This window comes from Chinchilla lanigera, unplaced genomic scaffold (assembly GCF_000276665.1).
Source record: "Chinchilla lanigera isolate Chin_1 unplaced genomic scaffold, ChiLan1.0 scaffold00022, whole genome shotgun sequence".
NCBI classification, from domain to species: Eukaryota; Metazoa; Chordata; class Mammalia; order Rodentia; family Chinchillidae; genus Chinchilla; species Chinchilla lanigera.
The window spans coordinates 28,891,624-28,907,358 of NW_004955423.1; the positions used below are offsets into that span (position 1 = coordinate 28,891,624).

A 15,735-nucleotide genomic window follows, 5' to 3' on the forward strand; every position below is an offset into this window, starting at 1 on the left:
CTTGGAAGAGGCAGAGAGAGCTCCTCTCACAGAAATGCACTGAGGAAGTGCACCATGGGGATCAAGCACCACTGAGTAGTGTTTCCAGAAAGAAATTGCGAAGTTTGGTTTTTGTTCTGTTCTCTTTCATTTATTTAATTAAAAGAAACAGAGTCCTTACTTTAGTCTAGCTATGGTTCTGGGTATTTAAGAAAATATAGAAGAAATAGAGTCACAACAGCACAGCTTTACTCTTCCCTAGGGTTGCTGTAATGAACTGGCACACATTTGAAGATTGTTACTGTTCTGGGGGCCACATGTCCAAAATGGGTCTCACTGGACTGCAGTCAGAGGATCAGTGGGGCTGGTTCTTCCTGGAGACTCCAGAAGAGCCAGTTTCCTTTCCTCTCCTCACTTTTGGAGACCTCTGCATTCCTTGTCTCTTGATCCTTTCATCAAAGCATGTGTGCCCTTGCTTCCACTACCTCTCCTACAAGGACACTTGTGATAACCCAGGATGATCCCCCATCTCATGATCCTCAGCTTAATCACATCAGCAGAGTTAGTCTTCCTGGAAGGTGACATTCCTAGGGCCAGGCAATAGGATGAAGACCTCTTGGGGATAATTATTTGGCTTTCCACAAGCTTGACCTAGGAAGGCATGACAACCAAAGCAAGCACACAGCCACCCTCTCAGCAAAAAAGACAAGTTCCCTAAAAGAAACCACAGATTATACAGAGGACAAAGAAACCATCTTCAGCGTCTTAGGTCTAGTTTGCTTCTTGACTGATAACAATAACAGCAAACATTTATTTTTCTCATTATGTGTCAGGCATTGTTGTACATGCTTGACTTCCATAACTCAGTGTTCACTATTAATCATACACATTATGTAGCAGAGGATACTAAAACATAAAGATGCAAATCAACTTGTCCAAGATCATATGAACAGCCAGGGAGGAACTTGAGCTACAGGTGTCTGATCCCCAGGGTACCCTCTCCGTCACTTGAGACAGAACTGAGAGCCCAGATAAGCAGCCTGTCAGCATGGGGGCAGAAGGGCACTGCAGACAGGAAACAGAGTGAACAAGCTGAGGCAGGGAGATGGAGGCAGAGTCTGGTCAGTGGGTAGACCATACTGGGTGGAGAAGTCGTGGGAGATCAGAGCAAAGCATGAGGCCGGAGTGTGGGAGATCTTGACACCATGGACCTTCTCCACCGTGGCTGAGTTCTTCGACATGTGGTTAGTGGAAGAGCTGGGACAGGGCTGGATCCTGGGTAGACTGGTCTTGCAGCCCTGAGGAAACTGCAGGAGCAGAGTGGCTGCCTCTCTCCTCTGTGTCCCACAGCGCTGTGCACAGCAGAAGGAGCCTCCGGACAGTGAGCCTGGGGCCGCTGTGTGTAGCTCTCTGGCTGCAGGTGCTGTTGAGGGTGCAGGAAACTGTAAAACTCAGCACTTTCACAGGACAGGGCAGGAGTGATGCTGAGTTAATGTATACTGGAACAGCACGATGACGTCAGTTGGAAGAGGCTTTGCCCACATTGCTCAACACTTCTAATGTAGTGGAAAGTACCCAGACATCTGGAACATACAGGTCCACCCTGGAATCCTAGCTCTGCTGCAGGCTGCTGCAGGGCCTCTGGTAGCTTCTCAGTATCCTGGCCTCATTCTTCTTGTTCTTTAAAGCAGAAATCAAGTTATTTTGTTGGTAAACATTAACTTACAAGGTGCTTCAGATGAAGGATCTGGTACTGAGCTGGTACTCAATGTTGTTATTATCTTCAGATTCACGTTTAATTTTGTCACCAACTTACCTTTAGGTTCATATGATATTCTACCTCCTTTATAGTTGAGAAAACTGAATCTTGGGGAAAAGAAAGGATTTACCCAAAATTAGCCATAAAGAATCAGGGATTAGAACCTGAAATCTAAGAAATTCAGCTGTATGCAAATTTCACAAACAGAATAAAGCCCACAGGTCAGGCGATCCCCAGGTAATCCTGGCTCCCAGAACATCTCCAGTCCTTCAGGAAGCCTGGGCTCAGCTCCAAAGCTGGATCCACACCTGCCCGCATCTGCCTGTACCTCCTGCCCTTCTGTAACCACGACACCCCCTGAATCTCCTCACACCCCTACATGCCTGCCCCAGCCTGTAGTGCTCCTGCTGGCGGACACTGGCCCTGCCCAGCACCCTACTTTGGCATCCTTAGTGACACAAGTCACTTTGATTGCAGGCTATCCCCGTTGTTCCAGGTCCCCCATCAGGTCCACTGCAGAAGGTGATCCCCAGTGGGGACATCACCTCGGTGGTAAGGCTGCCCTTGCTCTGTCCTGGAAAGGCCCAGTGCTGGGCGTCCCTGATGGGAGAAAAGGGACTTGGTACCACTGACTCTGGCTCTGAACTGTCTGCACAACCTCCAAGAGGCTGCAGGGTAGGTGAGGGCTACCCTCCCACCAGAGGAACTCAGTCTTGAGAGAAGGAGCCCTGGTCTAGCTGTTAGCCAGACCCCTGCACAGCTCTGGACCCCTCACCCTGTGGGACCCTGGTGCAACAACACATATTCTCTAGGCCTTGGTTTCCCAATCTGTGATGCCAGTGTGTGGGCTGGAGACTAAGAGGCTCTAACAGAGTGGTCAGCTGGGGCCAGGCTGGCAGCATGCCCTGGGTACCACACCTCTATACACCCCTGCACTCACAGGCCAGGGTCTCTGCTTGAGTCTCAGCTCGACCACTCCCAAAGCAGATGGGGAACATAAGCCCCATTCTGTTTGTACAGCACCCCTTCAAGCACCATGCCTCCTTGCATTCACTTTCATCTCTCAGATTAGAACTTGATTAGACAGGAAAGGAGCCTCAGAGCAGGGCACGGACTCTCCTCTCTGACTAGGGCCTGGTTTCCTCTCTGACTTCACTAGAATTCTACCTGATGTCTTCCAGTACAGGAAGGTAGAGTCACCTAAAGACTCAGCCACTTGGTGAGATTCCTAACTGTCTTAATTAGTGCACAATTGATGTTGAGTTGAATGAGTTACATAGCAATGTATCCTGTTACCTTGACTGTAAGCAAGAGTGATGTAGCAATTGAGAACCTCTTACAGTTTTTCTAGGGATACTGAGATAACACATGGATGAGGTGGTATGATTGCACCCCTGCTTGTTGGGTTCCTGGCTTGCTCAAGTTAAATTGATTAATAGGAGAAAAGTATATAAATGTATTTAATATAACTTTTATATGGCACTGGAGCTCATTTAAAGAAATGAAGGCCCAGAAATGCAATTAGAATCAGATGCTTAGATTCTGAACTGGACAAAGAATAATAGTAAGGTTTGATGATGCAATTAAATTGAAGCTCGAACCATTAGTTGTTCTAACCATGTATGTAGAGCACTATTTTAGTCTCAGTTTCCCCTCTTTGAGGATGAGGTTGCTGCAGTTTTCACATGGGAATTTCATACTCTACTTTTAGCAGCAGCACCGTGGTCAGGGTGACATTTGTGCAATGCCTGTTTTCCAGGTGCCTTTGACTTGGTGGTCAATGTTCCAGAGGGATTTTCTTTGGCTCCTTCCTAGGGAAGGCAGCAGTCCTGGTACTGTTGTTATTGACAAGGAACTGCAGTACATGAGTAGAAAAACACAAAGAGTTATTTATTTATTCCACCTGTACAGATCTGAAGGAACTTTGAGAAGAATCATATCTTCAGTTCTGAAGATGCCTCATGGATCCGATGCAATGCTTAAGGTCACAGTGAAAATTATTGGAAGTAAACACTTTCAATACCTCATTGAGAAACCAAAGAAGTGAGTTCCCAGTTTGAAAAATACAATATCTATCTTTCTTAGATGGTAATGAAATTGCTTGTTTTAACCCAGTAACTGACATTTTAAAAACACTATCCATGCAAAATTAAGTCATTAAGATGCAACAGTAGAAGTAAAACAGCATTGAAACTTCCAAGTGCACTGTTTCCAGGCATTTTTCATTATTATAATTCCCCATACTCCTTAATTACTTGGGCTGATTTTCCAAATAGATGGGAAATACCAGCATTATGACATTTATTTATTTATTTTAGATAAGACACAGAGTGAGCTTTATTATTTTTTTGTAGGACGTTATTAATGATTGTTATTTTACCTATTGGTATCTTCAAGATAGTTTCACAGGAAAACAAATAGACAAATAATAGTGAGTTACAGACAAAAATGGTAGGAAATTATCAATGGTTATTGTACTATACTTTGGTTTCTTCAAAGTGGTTTCTAGGGAAAACAAATAGAGCTACACATAAGTGATCAATTAAATAATCATTGACTATTCTCAATGGTTGTTGTTGAAAACACATAGTAATAAACATACTTCCATTTATGAAATAGCGTAGGAACAATGAAAACATTACAGAGTTATGGACAGATTGGTAGGAAATTATCAATGGCTGCTGTAATACATGTTGGTATCTTCAAAGTAGTTTCTCAGGAAGACAGAGATATGTAAGAAAGATCTAACAAGTAGTTAAAGCCCAAGGGTTGTGAAAAATAGTGGATTACCTCCTTATCAGTGTCTCTTTTCACAGAGGTATGACAGCTGGAAGGAAGGCCAGGATTGGAAAGAAGGACAGAGAGACTAGCACCTGTGTCCAGCAATAGGCTGTTTACTTTTTCCTCTATAGTCATGATTACACAGGGCTCCTCTTTGAAGATAACAGACTGGCCAGAGGGAGAAGGCAGAGTATGCCCTGGACCCCTTCATTCCTGTTGGACCAGCTGGTAGGAGGGGTCTGAGCTCTGGGGCCTTGCTTCAGAGGGCAGTCCGACCTCTAGTGGTCACCTTTACAGTCAGGGCATGGCCCAGGGGGTTTCTTAGGGCAGTCCCTCTTGAGGTGGCCTGGCTGTCCACGAGTTCTTCCTGGGGCCCCGAGAATCTGACTTAGGGTCTGTTTCTCTTAGTGCTGCAACAAAGGCAGCTGTTTTTTCTCGGTCTCTTTGTTTTCTCTCCTTGGCCTCCTCCTCATGGCTATAAAAAACTAAGAAGGCAATTCGTACTAACATCTCAAGTAAGCTATCTGGGGCAAAAGCCATTTTTTTGTAGCTTTTTTCTACTATTTGGGACTGACTGAGTAATAAACTTATCTTTAAGAATAGTTTGTCCCTCTACTGACCTGGGATCCAGGGAAGTATGCTTTATCAATGCCTCTTGTCTAAGAAAGCAGAGGGGTGTTCCCTCCAGCCTCCCAGCACATTGGGATCCCTCAACCCTTAGTGTCCTCTCCCCAACCGTCAACACAGGCGGCAGGAACATGTGGATGAAGTCCTCGGCCTGCTAGTCAGTCTCAGCACCATCAGGTGCAAAGTGTCCCAGTCAGGTAACCTAGACACGTACCTTCTCCATGAAGGCGGTTCTTCAAAATCTGAATCTTGGGCACCCATGTAATGCATGAAGTCCTGGTGCAGACCTCTCCGGAGTTCCATGCGCTCCTCCACCGCAGCCTGCACAGTTGGGGGGAAGAATGGCCTCCAGGGCGTCATCCCGGGTGCTGCGCAAGGTCCTCCTGGTTTCCAGCTCCCAAATGGCTCCCACGTCCCCAGTCAGCTGAACCTCTGAGTCGTCGGGGCGTCGGTACTCTTGTGTTCTCCGAGTCCTTGTTCATCAGCTGCTCCTCCGCTGACTCCGGACCTTTCTGGCTCTCAAGGGCAGGGCCAAGAGCGACCTGCCGTGTGGCATGTTTTCCCAGAGGTTTCTCCATGTCGGGATGGTTCATGCACTTCTCTGGGCACGCCTACTGTGTCAGTGCTTCTCTACGGCATGGCGTTTTGGGGCAGCGGCCGGCCCCAGGGCAGGCACGCTCTCCACGCCGCTTCCCAGGTGCCTGCTGCCTGCCTTTCCAGGCGCCTGTGCAGCCAGGTGGGCCGGGCCCTGAAGGGCCTGCCTACATTTATTAATGTTAATGGGTTACTATCGTTTCTCTTCATCAGGTTTGTAATCCACCACACATGTAGTAATTTGGGGAGTATTGTTAGTTAATTTGTGTGAATTGAAGGAGTAGGATTATTGTTATTCCCACTTGATATTCCTCTAAACCAAGGCTTCACCAAGTGTAGCTAGCGTACCTCTCTTTTCTTACAACCTCATCAGAGCCATATTTGAGGATGGATATGCACATACTCCTAAACTTCACCAGATGCTGGGCAAAGAGGGAATGACAAGCTCTTCCTTACAGAATTTTGATAGTTCACAGTTCATTACTGTGTCATACCTACCTTTCTTATAGAAGGCATTCCCTAAGTGGCAACTAGTCTTTCCTCCAAAGATTATTTTCTTAGCTCTTTTCTCTATGCCAGAAGCCTACAGACTAAATAAATAGAACATAGAAAAGATATGACATCATTCAGCACAGGTGCAGAAAGCCGTGGTTACAAAACCCAGCAATCCTCAAAATCACCCAGAGAACCCCTAAATGTTAATGTCAAGGGTCCCACACCAGGCCACCTGAATCCTTGCCTGGAACTCAGACACTACAGCTCCACAGTCCTGGCTCCACAGAGGCAGTAGGAGCACCAACCATTCCATTCTCCTCAGTCACAGTGGTCAGCACAGAGAAACTCCGGTGTCAGCGGTGTTGTCAGGAAGGTGAAGCACTTGGGATCCTGCAGAGTTGAGCTGAGTCTGAGCCCTGGAGCTCTTTCTTCCTGGTCTCTTGGCCTTCGGAAAGTGGGTTAGTTAATAGGACTGTTAAATGAGGAATGAGAGTTAAGTGAAAAAAAGCATGCAGAGCACCTTTGCAGTGCCTGTGATGTCCAGCATGCTCAGTAGCTATGGCAGCCTGTCCTTCCAAGTCTATAAAACACTTACTGAAAGCCAAATAGCTTCCTGTGTAATGCTTTCCATTGCTTGTGCATTCTATGCCTAGAAGGCAAGTGGTCTGATTTATAGATGAAGAAACAGACACAGAGGACATGAGTGGCTGGCAAGGAAAGTAAAACAGGCTTCCTTTAGACTCCAAGCTGTAATTTCCTTCTACCTGGAAAACCACATTACAGCTGTACTGCTACCTTTCTTTCCTAAAGTTGTCTGCTTGGTCTCATCCTACTCAAAGCCCTTCAGATTTTTCCTGGGGGATCTAGTTCAATACATTTCTAAAAGGAAAGAGAGGAGAGGACATTCCCTTCACCTTTCTGAAAGATGCCTTTCCTACCTCACCCCCCCCATATTTCAACCTTCAGGAAGCAGGAAATAAAAGAATGCATTAAATCAGCTAAATTGGTTGTGAAATAAAAGGCTTTGCATCTCCCTTGGGATACTATAAAAAATGGTAGTGTTTAATCAGAAGACAGGTGTTTTTGTTTGTTTTCTATGACCTAGATGCTATTGTTGCTGAGATGACAGAGGACAATTATGAGGTTTTGCCAAAGTAATCTTGCATGGTTCAAAAATAGAAAATTGGCAGGTTTTTTGTTGCTGAGATAAAGAGAGAACCACCACTACCATGTTTCAGAAAGTCTCCTCCAAAGTCCTTATACCCTGAGCCTGTGCCTAAAAAAGTGTTGTCTTTGTGTTTAATTAATTGAAACCATTAGTGAAAATCACCAATACCAAAGGCAAGGAGTGGGAGGAAAGTTTCTTGAAGGAAAATATAAATTAAAAGAGAATCACAAACCAATAACAGCTAGAAAAGCAAAAATTTTCTGGTATAACCACCTTTGGCTCTGATTTCCTATGTCAAACCTGAAAATTTAGATAATAATGCAAGAGCTTGCTAGGACAGTGACAAGGTTCCGCACTATGTGGCCTTGAACAGCAGCTATTGCCTCACATGGAGCCTGGCGGGCCAACATCCAGAATATATGGACATGGCTTTCCCTCTGAGAGAGCCAGGGTGTGTTGTCCATCTCAGTCTTTTCTTGTTCTTGTTCTTCCTTGGTGTGTGGCATCATAATGCTAAACTTTGCATGGGTTTTCCCTGTGTCTGCATCCATGACCATTATCCACCTGGGGCTTGACCCTTGCATTTCTATCCCCTAATCTCGTTGTCATGTCTATGCACACAACCATATCCGCACCACAAAAGACATCTCTCACACACGTTGGAAACCTGTTAATGGATTAGAGCATGACTTTTGTTGAGAAGATAATACTTAGTTGCTTTAAATAAAGCCAAGTCTGAAGCCTCAAGCTGTCAGAATAGAAGGCAGACCTGTTGATGAGTGAGTGACATTGGTAGTTCATTGAAGGAGAGTAGACCAGGTGACAGGAGACACATTTTCTTATTTCTAAAAAAGAGATAAAAGTGTAAAATACAACATCAGAGCTAGAGGCTTGTGGACAATGCTTGGCAAAATTGTAGACCAAAGAATTAAGTGTGTTATCTGAGAAAACAAAACACCAAGGTGATGGTCACCAAGGGTTGGTACATGTTAACCAAACATGATAACAGACTATGCCCATTCTCTTAACCAATGGGATAATGAATATGAGTAATAGAAGCATAGCATTTGTTGATTTCAATATGTCATTAAGCACATCTTTCTCACAAAGTCCAGAAACAAGGTAGAGAACTGAGAAATGGACATTATTAAGACAGGTGACATCCCATAGTAGGCAATTTTCTGTTGCTATTAATACAATCCCACAGACTAGAAAAGAGATTTATTCTGAATCACAGTTCTGGAATCTCAAAGTTAACTGGCTATGTCTGCTGATCATCTTCTTACTGCAGAGTTCTGAGGGTACAGCTTGTGTGTGTGTGTGTGTGTGTGTGTGTGTGTGTGTGTGTGTGTGTTTTCTGGCTATCTTCCCTCTAATGAAGTTACTAGAATTCAATTATGGGACTCTGTGATGACCTTGTGAATTCTGAATGCCTCCTAAATGGACACCTCTCAACACCACCCTCAGATTAATTTTTTTCTGGTGCCCCACACAGGGACTAGACACCAGCATGAGCTTGTAGAGGATCTAAAAAGCTGTAACATACATTACAGTGCACCTTCAAGTTACAAGTGGCCTGATAGATGAACAACTTGGGTTACGACCAGAATTTTAATTTTAACTTGCAACCAAAGTCTTGAGTTATGAACTGAATGCTGCCTACTTACGCTTCAAATGGTCTCAGATATAGATTTAACCCTTAAAGATTTCTGGAAGGAACATTACAACATCCTTTCTATATGGGGTTAATAGAGGACTCCTGGGCCACTGAGATCTGCCTATACACAGAAGAGAGACTTTAAAGGCTGTGTAGAGGAGCCTCAGCCTTCAACTGACAACTTCAGTTACAAAGAGCCCTTGGGAATGAATTGAGTTCATAAGTCAAGAAACTATAGCACATGCCAACTGGTAAAGACTGAACAACTACTGTAAATACAACCTGTTGGAGATGGGGAGGGTTTTTTGTGACATTGCTCTTATTCAACATTTTTAAATCAACAGTCAAAGAAGACAGATTCTCACAGTAAACATATAGGTAGCAGGATTCTGGGAAGCCTTGTTAAAACCAACAAGGTCAGATCAATGGAGATACATGCCAAGACTGTCTTGAGATCAGTGCACACACTCTTGGTTACATGGCATCAGAGTGTGGGTTCCGTCTGTGTTTGAGCTTAATGTTCGTGGAGGATACTCGTTACTCTCAGTCAGGATGGATCCATCAGAGCAGAAGCAAGCAGCAAGGGCACGTAGATGTCCCATCAGACTAGATCCACAGTCTGAACTGTGTCTCAGGGTGACATTTAGAGAACATGAGCATTGATTTAAAGAGAAGAGGTGAGGGTCCATTTCAAGGAACTGCTGTGAGAAGTTTATCATCAATAAAGTTGGTTCCATTGTTCCTGGAGCCAGTGGCCCAGGCTCTTCCTACCTTCCATAGTTGCACTACAATGGGTGCAGCATTATTAGTTCAGTGGAAGCAGACTGCAAGTTTTATGGGAAGGGATAGTGAATACTTGTAATAAGTTACACTATATTTCTAACCAAGAAATCCAAAATTCTTGTGTTTTCCCACAGAACTCTTCCTGGAACCCATTGTCTGGTATTATTTTAACCCCCCAAAGTCATCATGCATAATAATAAATTCTATGTGTTTTGTCTTAAATGTTAAGGTGTTAATGCTAACAGTTTTAGATATCCATGAATACATGGAATTCTGCCAACTTCGTTTCCATAAACATTAATGAACATCTACTGAGTTCCAAGCCATTAGGTACAAGGTAATGTCCCTAAAGTTTTAGGGACAGGAGACGTATAACAACCAGATAAGCAATTATCATTTGAATGAAGACTGTGCAATAGAGAAAAGGAGAAAAGAAATGCATGGTGTGTGGAATCACAAAGGGAATTCCTAGGAGACCTGTGTGAACAGGTGACGTTTGAACTGAGACCATGGGGATCCATGGAGCCATAAGAAAAATCCCTGGTTGGCTAGCAGTGAGCTGGGTATGACTGCCTCAGCTTGGGCCCCAAGAGGCATGGCTCCACTAGGTTCCAGCTTCGCACAGAAATGGTGGTTTCTTCTCCCCTCCTCTGTTTCAGAAAAAAAGGATACAACTTCCCCCATCACAGGTGCTCTGGATCTTGGTATCTGGCTTTCCCAGCATCTGCTGCAGACAGATGGAACCTAGCTTGACTGCATGGGATGCAAGCAATTTTTTTAAACAAAAAATTTCCTTATATTGGCCTAATAAAAATCCTGGAGCCAAAGAGGCCTGCAAGACATAGGAGGGGGCCATGTGTGCCATGGTAGGAACTTTGAATTGCACTCTGTATAGGATGGGAAACCCATGCAAAACTGAGCACAGTAGAAGAAAGAGCATGTTTACACTTTCTAAAGGGTGATTCCAGGTGCTGAGCGATAGATAAACTAGAAGTGACAGGAGTGAAAGAAAGATCATTTAGGGGGGTGGTATGGTAACCCAGGCAAAAGATGGTAGCAGTGACCAACTATTGTCCCTAAATAAACTGGGCAACTCTGTGATTCAAAAATTCAAATCAGGATGGGGAGAGAAGGGTGTGGAATGGGAAGTAAAAAGGATCAAGATGTCCTGTGTATACGTACCAATTCCCCATGATGAATGATACTGATGAAAAGGGGAAACAAAAAATTCAAGATCAATACATTCTATATGCATATCTAGAAGCATGATACTATATCCCATTAAAATGTAGAATTATTACATATAAACAAACTCCAAAACATAAGAAATAAATAAGATTTCAAGTATCTTATTAATTTTAAGAAACATTTACCCAGAATACCTTATCTTTGTTTATTGCTTTTCTCATTGTATAATCTACAGAATATCTTCATATCCATGAATTCAATCTCTCCTTAAAATTGCCTCTTCATTAACATCCTACAATGGCTTTTTTGTTATTTTTGTTTGCTTTTGTGCTCATTCCAGACACTATGAAAAATATAAAGAAGTAGTTATAGTGTTTTTTGAGATATAAGCCTGTGGTATGAGACATAGGCATAAATCTTTAAGAATACATGGTGTCATGTGAGTAAACTCCAAATGAATGCTTCAAAAACAGATATTTATTGATCCCAGATACTGAGACTGTGAGGTAAGATATTTTATTTTACCATTATTAATTTTGTATTTGAAAACAGCCAAAGCCAAAAACAAAATATGATTTGCAATGTCTATCATAGAAAAAATTAAATTTCTTAATGTATAAGGAGGTCATACAAAGCAATAAAAAATATGAGCAGTCTAATTTTTAAAATGCAATAGGCCTACACAGACAGTACATAAGAGAAAAAATGAAATTGAGCAACAGATATATAAGGACACTTCAACCTGAATGATAATATAAGAAATGTAAGCAGCAACAAGCTATTATTTTTACAAATCAAAGTAGAATTTTTTTAAAAGAAAAACATTTTTATTATTGAGTTATAAAATGACAACGATTTGCACTACTTTTATTAGTATTTGCTTGCAGTACATGAAGCTTACAGTCATCTTGGGGAGTACATACTACAGCTCAGTACTTTTCTTCAATCCCCTTCCCTCCCTCCTCCTCTAATTCTCCTTTCCCTCATTTTGTTTTGTTGATATTATTAATCTTATTTCAAGTTTATGACTTACAGTGTTCACATTCATTGATGTTATTAGGTTCTTGTACGTGGCATATTTTTATTCTACTTATTTCCCCTCCCCTCCTCCTCACCTCTTGGCTATGTTCTCTTGGACCTCTTCCCATTTGCAAGAGATCCATCCCCTTGTCTCTTTCCGTCCATCCAGTACTGTGCTCTTTGTTTGTACTTTGCCTTACTCAAATGATAGATACTGTACGGTATTTAAGCTGCTTGCATATCTGATTTACTTCACTCAATATTATATTTTCCAGATGCATACATTTTCTCACGAATGTCTGAAGTTTGTCCTTCTGTGTAGCCAAGTAGTATGCCAGTAGATACCACATAGTCTTCATCCAGTTGTCTATTGGTGGGTAAATGCTTTTACAATGGAACTATCAAGAGCTGGTAGGGTTTATGGAGAGAATACTCACATGGTACTGGTCTTTTCTGAGTACATTTATCAAAGGCCTTAGAAATGTATGTACTTTGGCATAAAATCCATATCTATTATTCAGTTCTGTAGAGTCAGTTATAGGCGGATGTAATGGATCAGCTTAAAAGATTTACATAAGAATACATAAGTCTGGATCCCAGTAAGAAGCAGATTACACACCTAATAGGATGATCCAAGGATGGTTTAGTTAGGAAGTGTCTAATTGCAAAAATGCAGGTTGACATTAAGAGAACTACAAGATATGGTACTAGGTTCAGGTTCCAGCATGTGTAAGGTTGTTACCAGACCTTACCTGAAAAGTTGAACAGAGGAGAGTGGGGCTACAAGCTGCAGCTCATGTACCTTTTGAACAGTAGTGGCCTTGATACAGCAAGCGAGTCCATCGAGAAAGACACAAGAAAACCAAACAAGCATAAACAAATAAAGCTTTATTGGAGCCGGCTGATGGATCATCTCTAACCTGTGCCGCTCTGGGTCTCACCTTCAGTTTTAGTACATTTCAGGTTTCCGTAGTAACCATTACTTCATTTTCAGAAATCTCCCCAAAATGTCACATAATTAGCACAAAGTTTACCTTTTGCCCAGGAGGTCAGGCAACCAAATTCCAATGATTGTAGTGGGTTAGCCTTCAACCTACCTCCCAATTTGCTGTTTGTTCTGTTCCAAATTTATGGCTTTGCTCTGTTTTTAAGCAAGTTGATAAGGGGATTAGGGTATGGGGGTGTCAACTACAACTTACGTGAACTTTAAATGACCTCTCTTACTATGAAGTTAAAACCAGAAAAATGGAGTTTCTCTTGCCCTATCAGCCTTTGGTCAAGAGATAAAGGTAGCAGAGTCAGCCATGCTGAGTCTGAACCATTCCCTTCCAAGGCTGCCCATTGGTCAAACCATTGGCCAAGACTCTCAGAATCAGAGGAAAAGGGAGCTATGGACAGAGACACCATTAGTCAGTTTCTGGGGTGGGGAAGGACTGTGAAAACCCAAGAGCAAAAGGAACATATTTCATAGAGCAGTGTCTTAGTTACTTTTTCTCATTCCTGAGACAAAGTATCTTATATCCAAAGTTAAAGGAGGAAAGGTTTACTGTAGCTCACAGTCTATGGAGGTTTCAGTTCATAGTTGGCTGGCTCAAAGGCAGGGTGGCATGGAAAAGGAAGAAAAAGTACATGGCAGGCATCAAGACAGCAGGCAAGACAGCAGAAAAGCAGGAGGCAGCCACAGCATCCCTCCTTCTTTCCAGGCTACACACCCTTACAGCAGGTAGCATTCACATTCAGAGTGGGTCTTCCCATTATCCGCAGTCAGAACTGTTCCAAACCAATCAGTGGACTAATTTAGTAATCACACACTCTTAATCCCACACTTTAGGTCCAGTCCCCTCTGAAGAAGTCTCACCTATGACCACATGAGATTTTTGGGGTACATCTAGACACAAGTCATATCATTCTTCCTCTGGCACCCCAAAGACTCGTGCACATTCCTTTGTGCAAAAGGCACTTAGTCCATCTCCAAGAGTTACCAAAGTCCTAACAGTTTTAGCATTACTGAGAAGTCCAAGTCCAAAGGCTCCTCTGAGATTTAAGGCAACTCTTGGCTGCAAGCCCCTGTACAAGTGAAATGAAAGTTAAACACCTCCAACCTACAGTTGCACAAGATAGACATTTCCATTCCAAAAGGTACAAAGAGGGGGATAGGAAGAAATGGGAGGAACAAAGCAAGACAAAAATCCAGCAGGGCAAACATTAAATCCTGCAGTTGCATGGCCAACATCCCCAGAAATTGGTGGCAAATAGTGAACTCTGAAGGGCTTGGGTGGCTCTGCTCCTGTGGCACTTCTAGTGGTGTGGCTCCCATGGCTCCTCTCTTTGTCTGGCTTTGCTCACTCCTGGAAGATTTCCTCAGACAATCCACGCTCCTGGATTCTCCTACCTTCTGAGGTCTCCACTGCATTTTCAGCTGGACACTCACATCTCCACACATTGCCCTCTCAAAGGCACACTGCCTGGTCTCTCAGGCCTTCTGAAATCTGGGTGGAAGCCTTCCTGACCCCACAGTTCCTCCATTCTACATGTACCTAAAACCAGCACCACATGGATGATGGCAAGGTCTGTCGCCAGCTGGAGCACGAGTCATTCTTCTTTCTTCCTTGGTTGCATAGGTCAAGTGCCTGGATTGCTGAGCACTTTGAACCCAACCCTAAGGGATACATTTTTGAGGCCACTGCCATTCTGTAACATGGTGCTCTGGTGGTCTCTTCTCAAATCAAAATCTTTCACTGTTGGGAGCCAGTGAAGCTGGAAAATAATTGCATGTGCAGATAAAGCCAGCCTGAGAACACAAGAGCCCCAAGGACAAGGGCACTCCTCAAAGCGTGTAAACAAGCTATTGTAACTTGCTAACTGATTGCTGGGCAGCAACGCCCCTACTGTTGGAAACAGTCCTCGTGCTCATCAGGCAAGAAGAAGCTCCATCTGACCCCAGATATTGTCATTTGTCTTTATTTTCTAAATCCTCGAGCCATTTTCTCCTGTGGACCACTGAGAGACCAATGAGTCCCACATTTCACCTTTGCAATTTTGAGGCTGCAAATGGTGGAGACCTGATGATTCTTGTGATGTCCTCAGGCCATCTGTTCTATGATCCACGTCTGTCTCAGTAACCAAGTTTTCATCTACTCTGTATTTGAAGTCCACAACTTTATTGGAACTTCCTTTCTGGCCAAACTCAAAGCATATTAAATGATTCTTCTGGGTTCTTTGCTTTTGATTCTCAACATAGATCTGGCTAAAGCCCCCAACAGTAGCCATGCCACCACTTCAACATTCGACTGTTTCAAAATTTCTTCTGCAAGATTTACTAGTCTAATGCTCTTAACCTCAGTCTCAGACAAAGTCTCAGGGCACAAGCAAAATGCAGACAAACTATCTGACAAGGCATAATACATATTTTCTTGAGTTCAACAGCCAATGCAATACTTCCCAGCAGAAAGCCCCTGAGCCTCATCTTTACCAGCAGCATTTTTGTCAGAATTACGGTCTTTTAAACTCTGACCAGAAGGTAGCTACTGACCACACCCATAGTGTGTCTGCCAGGGCTGGGCTGAATCCTGGACATCTTCAGCAAGCCTGGTGAGTTGTGGTGACACCTCCCTGACCAGCATGCAAGGCAGGTGGAAACCTGGGCACCCTCAGGGGCCTTGGTGGCTACTTGCCACACCCATA

At 43.3% G+C, this 15,735-nt stretch overlaps 1 protein-coding gene across 1 annotated transcript in view; it reads left to right on the plus strand.

Annotated features, from left to right (window-relative positions):
• The first annotated feature begins 1,491 nt into the window (after positions 1-1,491).
• The window catches only part of LOC102009196 (chromosome unknown open reading frame, human C1orf87), a 96,462-nt gene continuing 82,218 nt past the window's right edge, over positions 1,492-15,735 (plus strand). Inside the window, 3 exon segments of the mRNA XM_013514369.1 lie at positions 1,492-1,496; positions 3,650-3,781; positions 5,801-5,882. Coding sequence (XP_013369823.1) covers positions 1,492-1,496; positions 3,650-3,781; positions 5,801-5,882 — 219 coding nt within the window.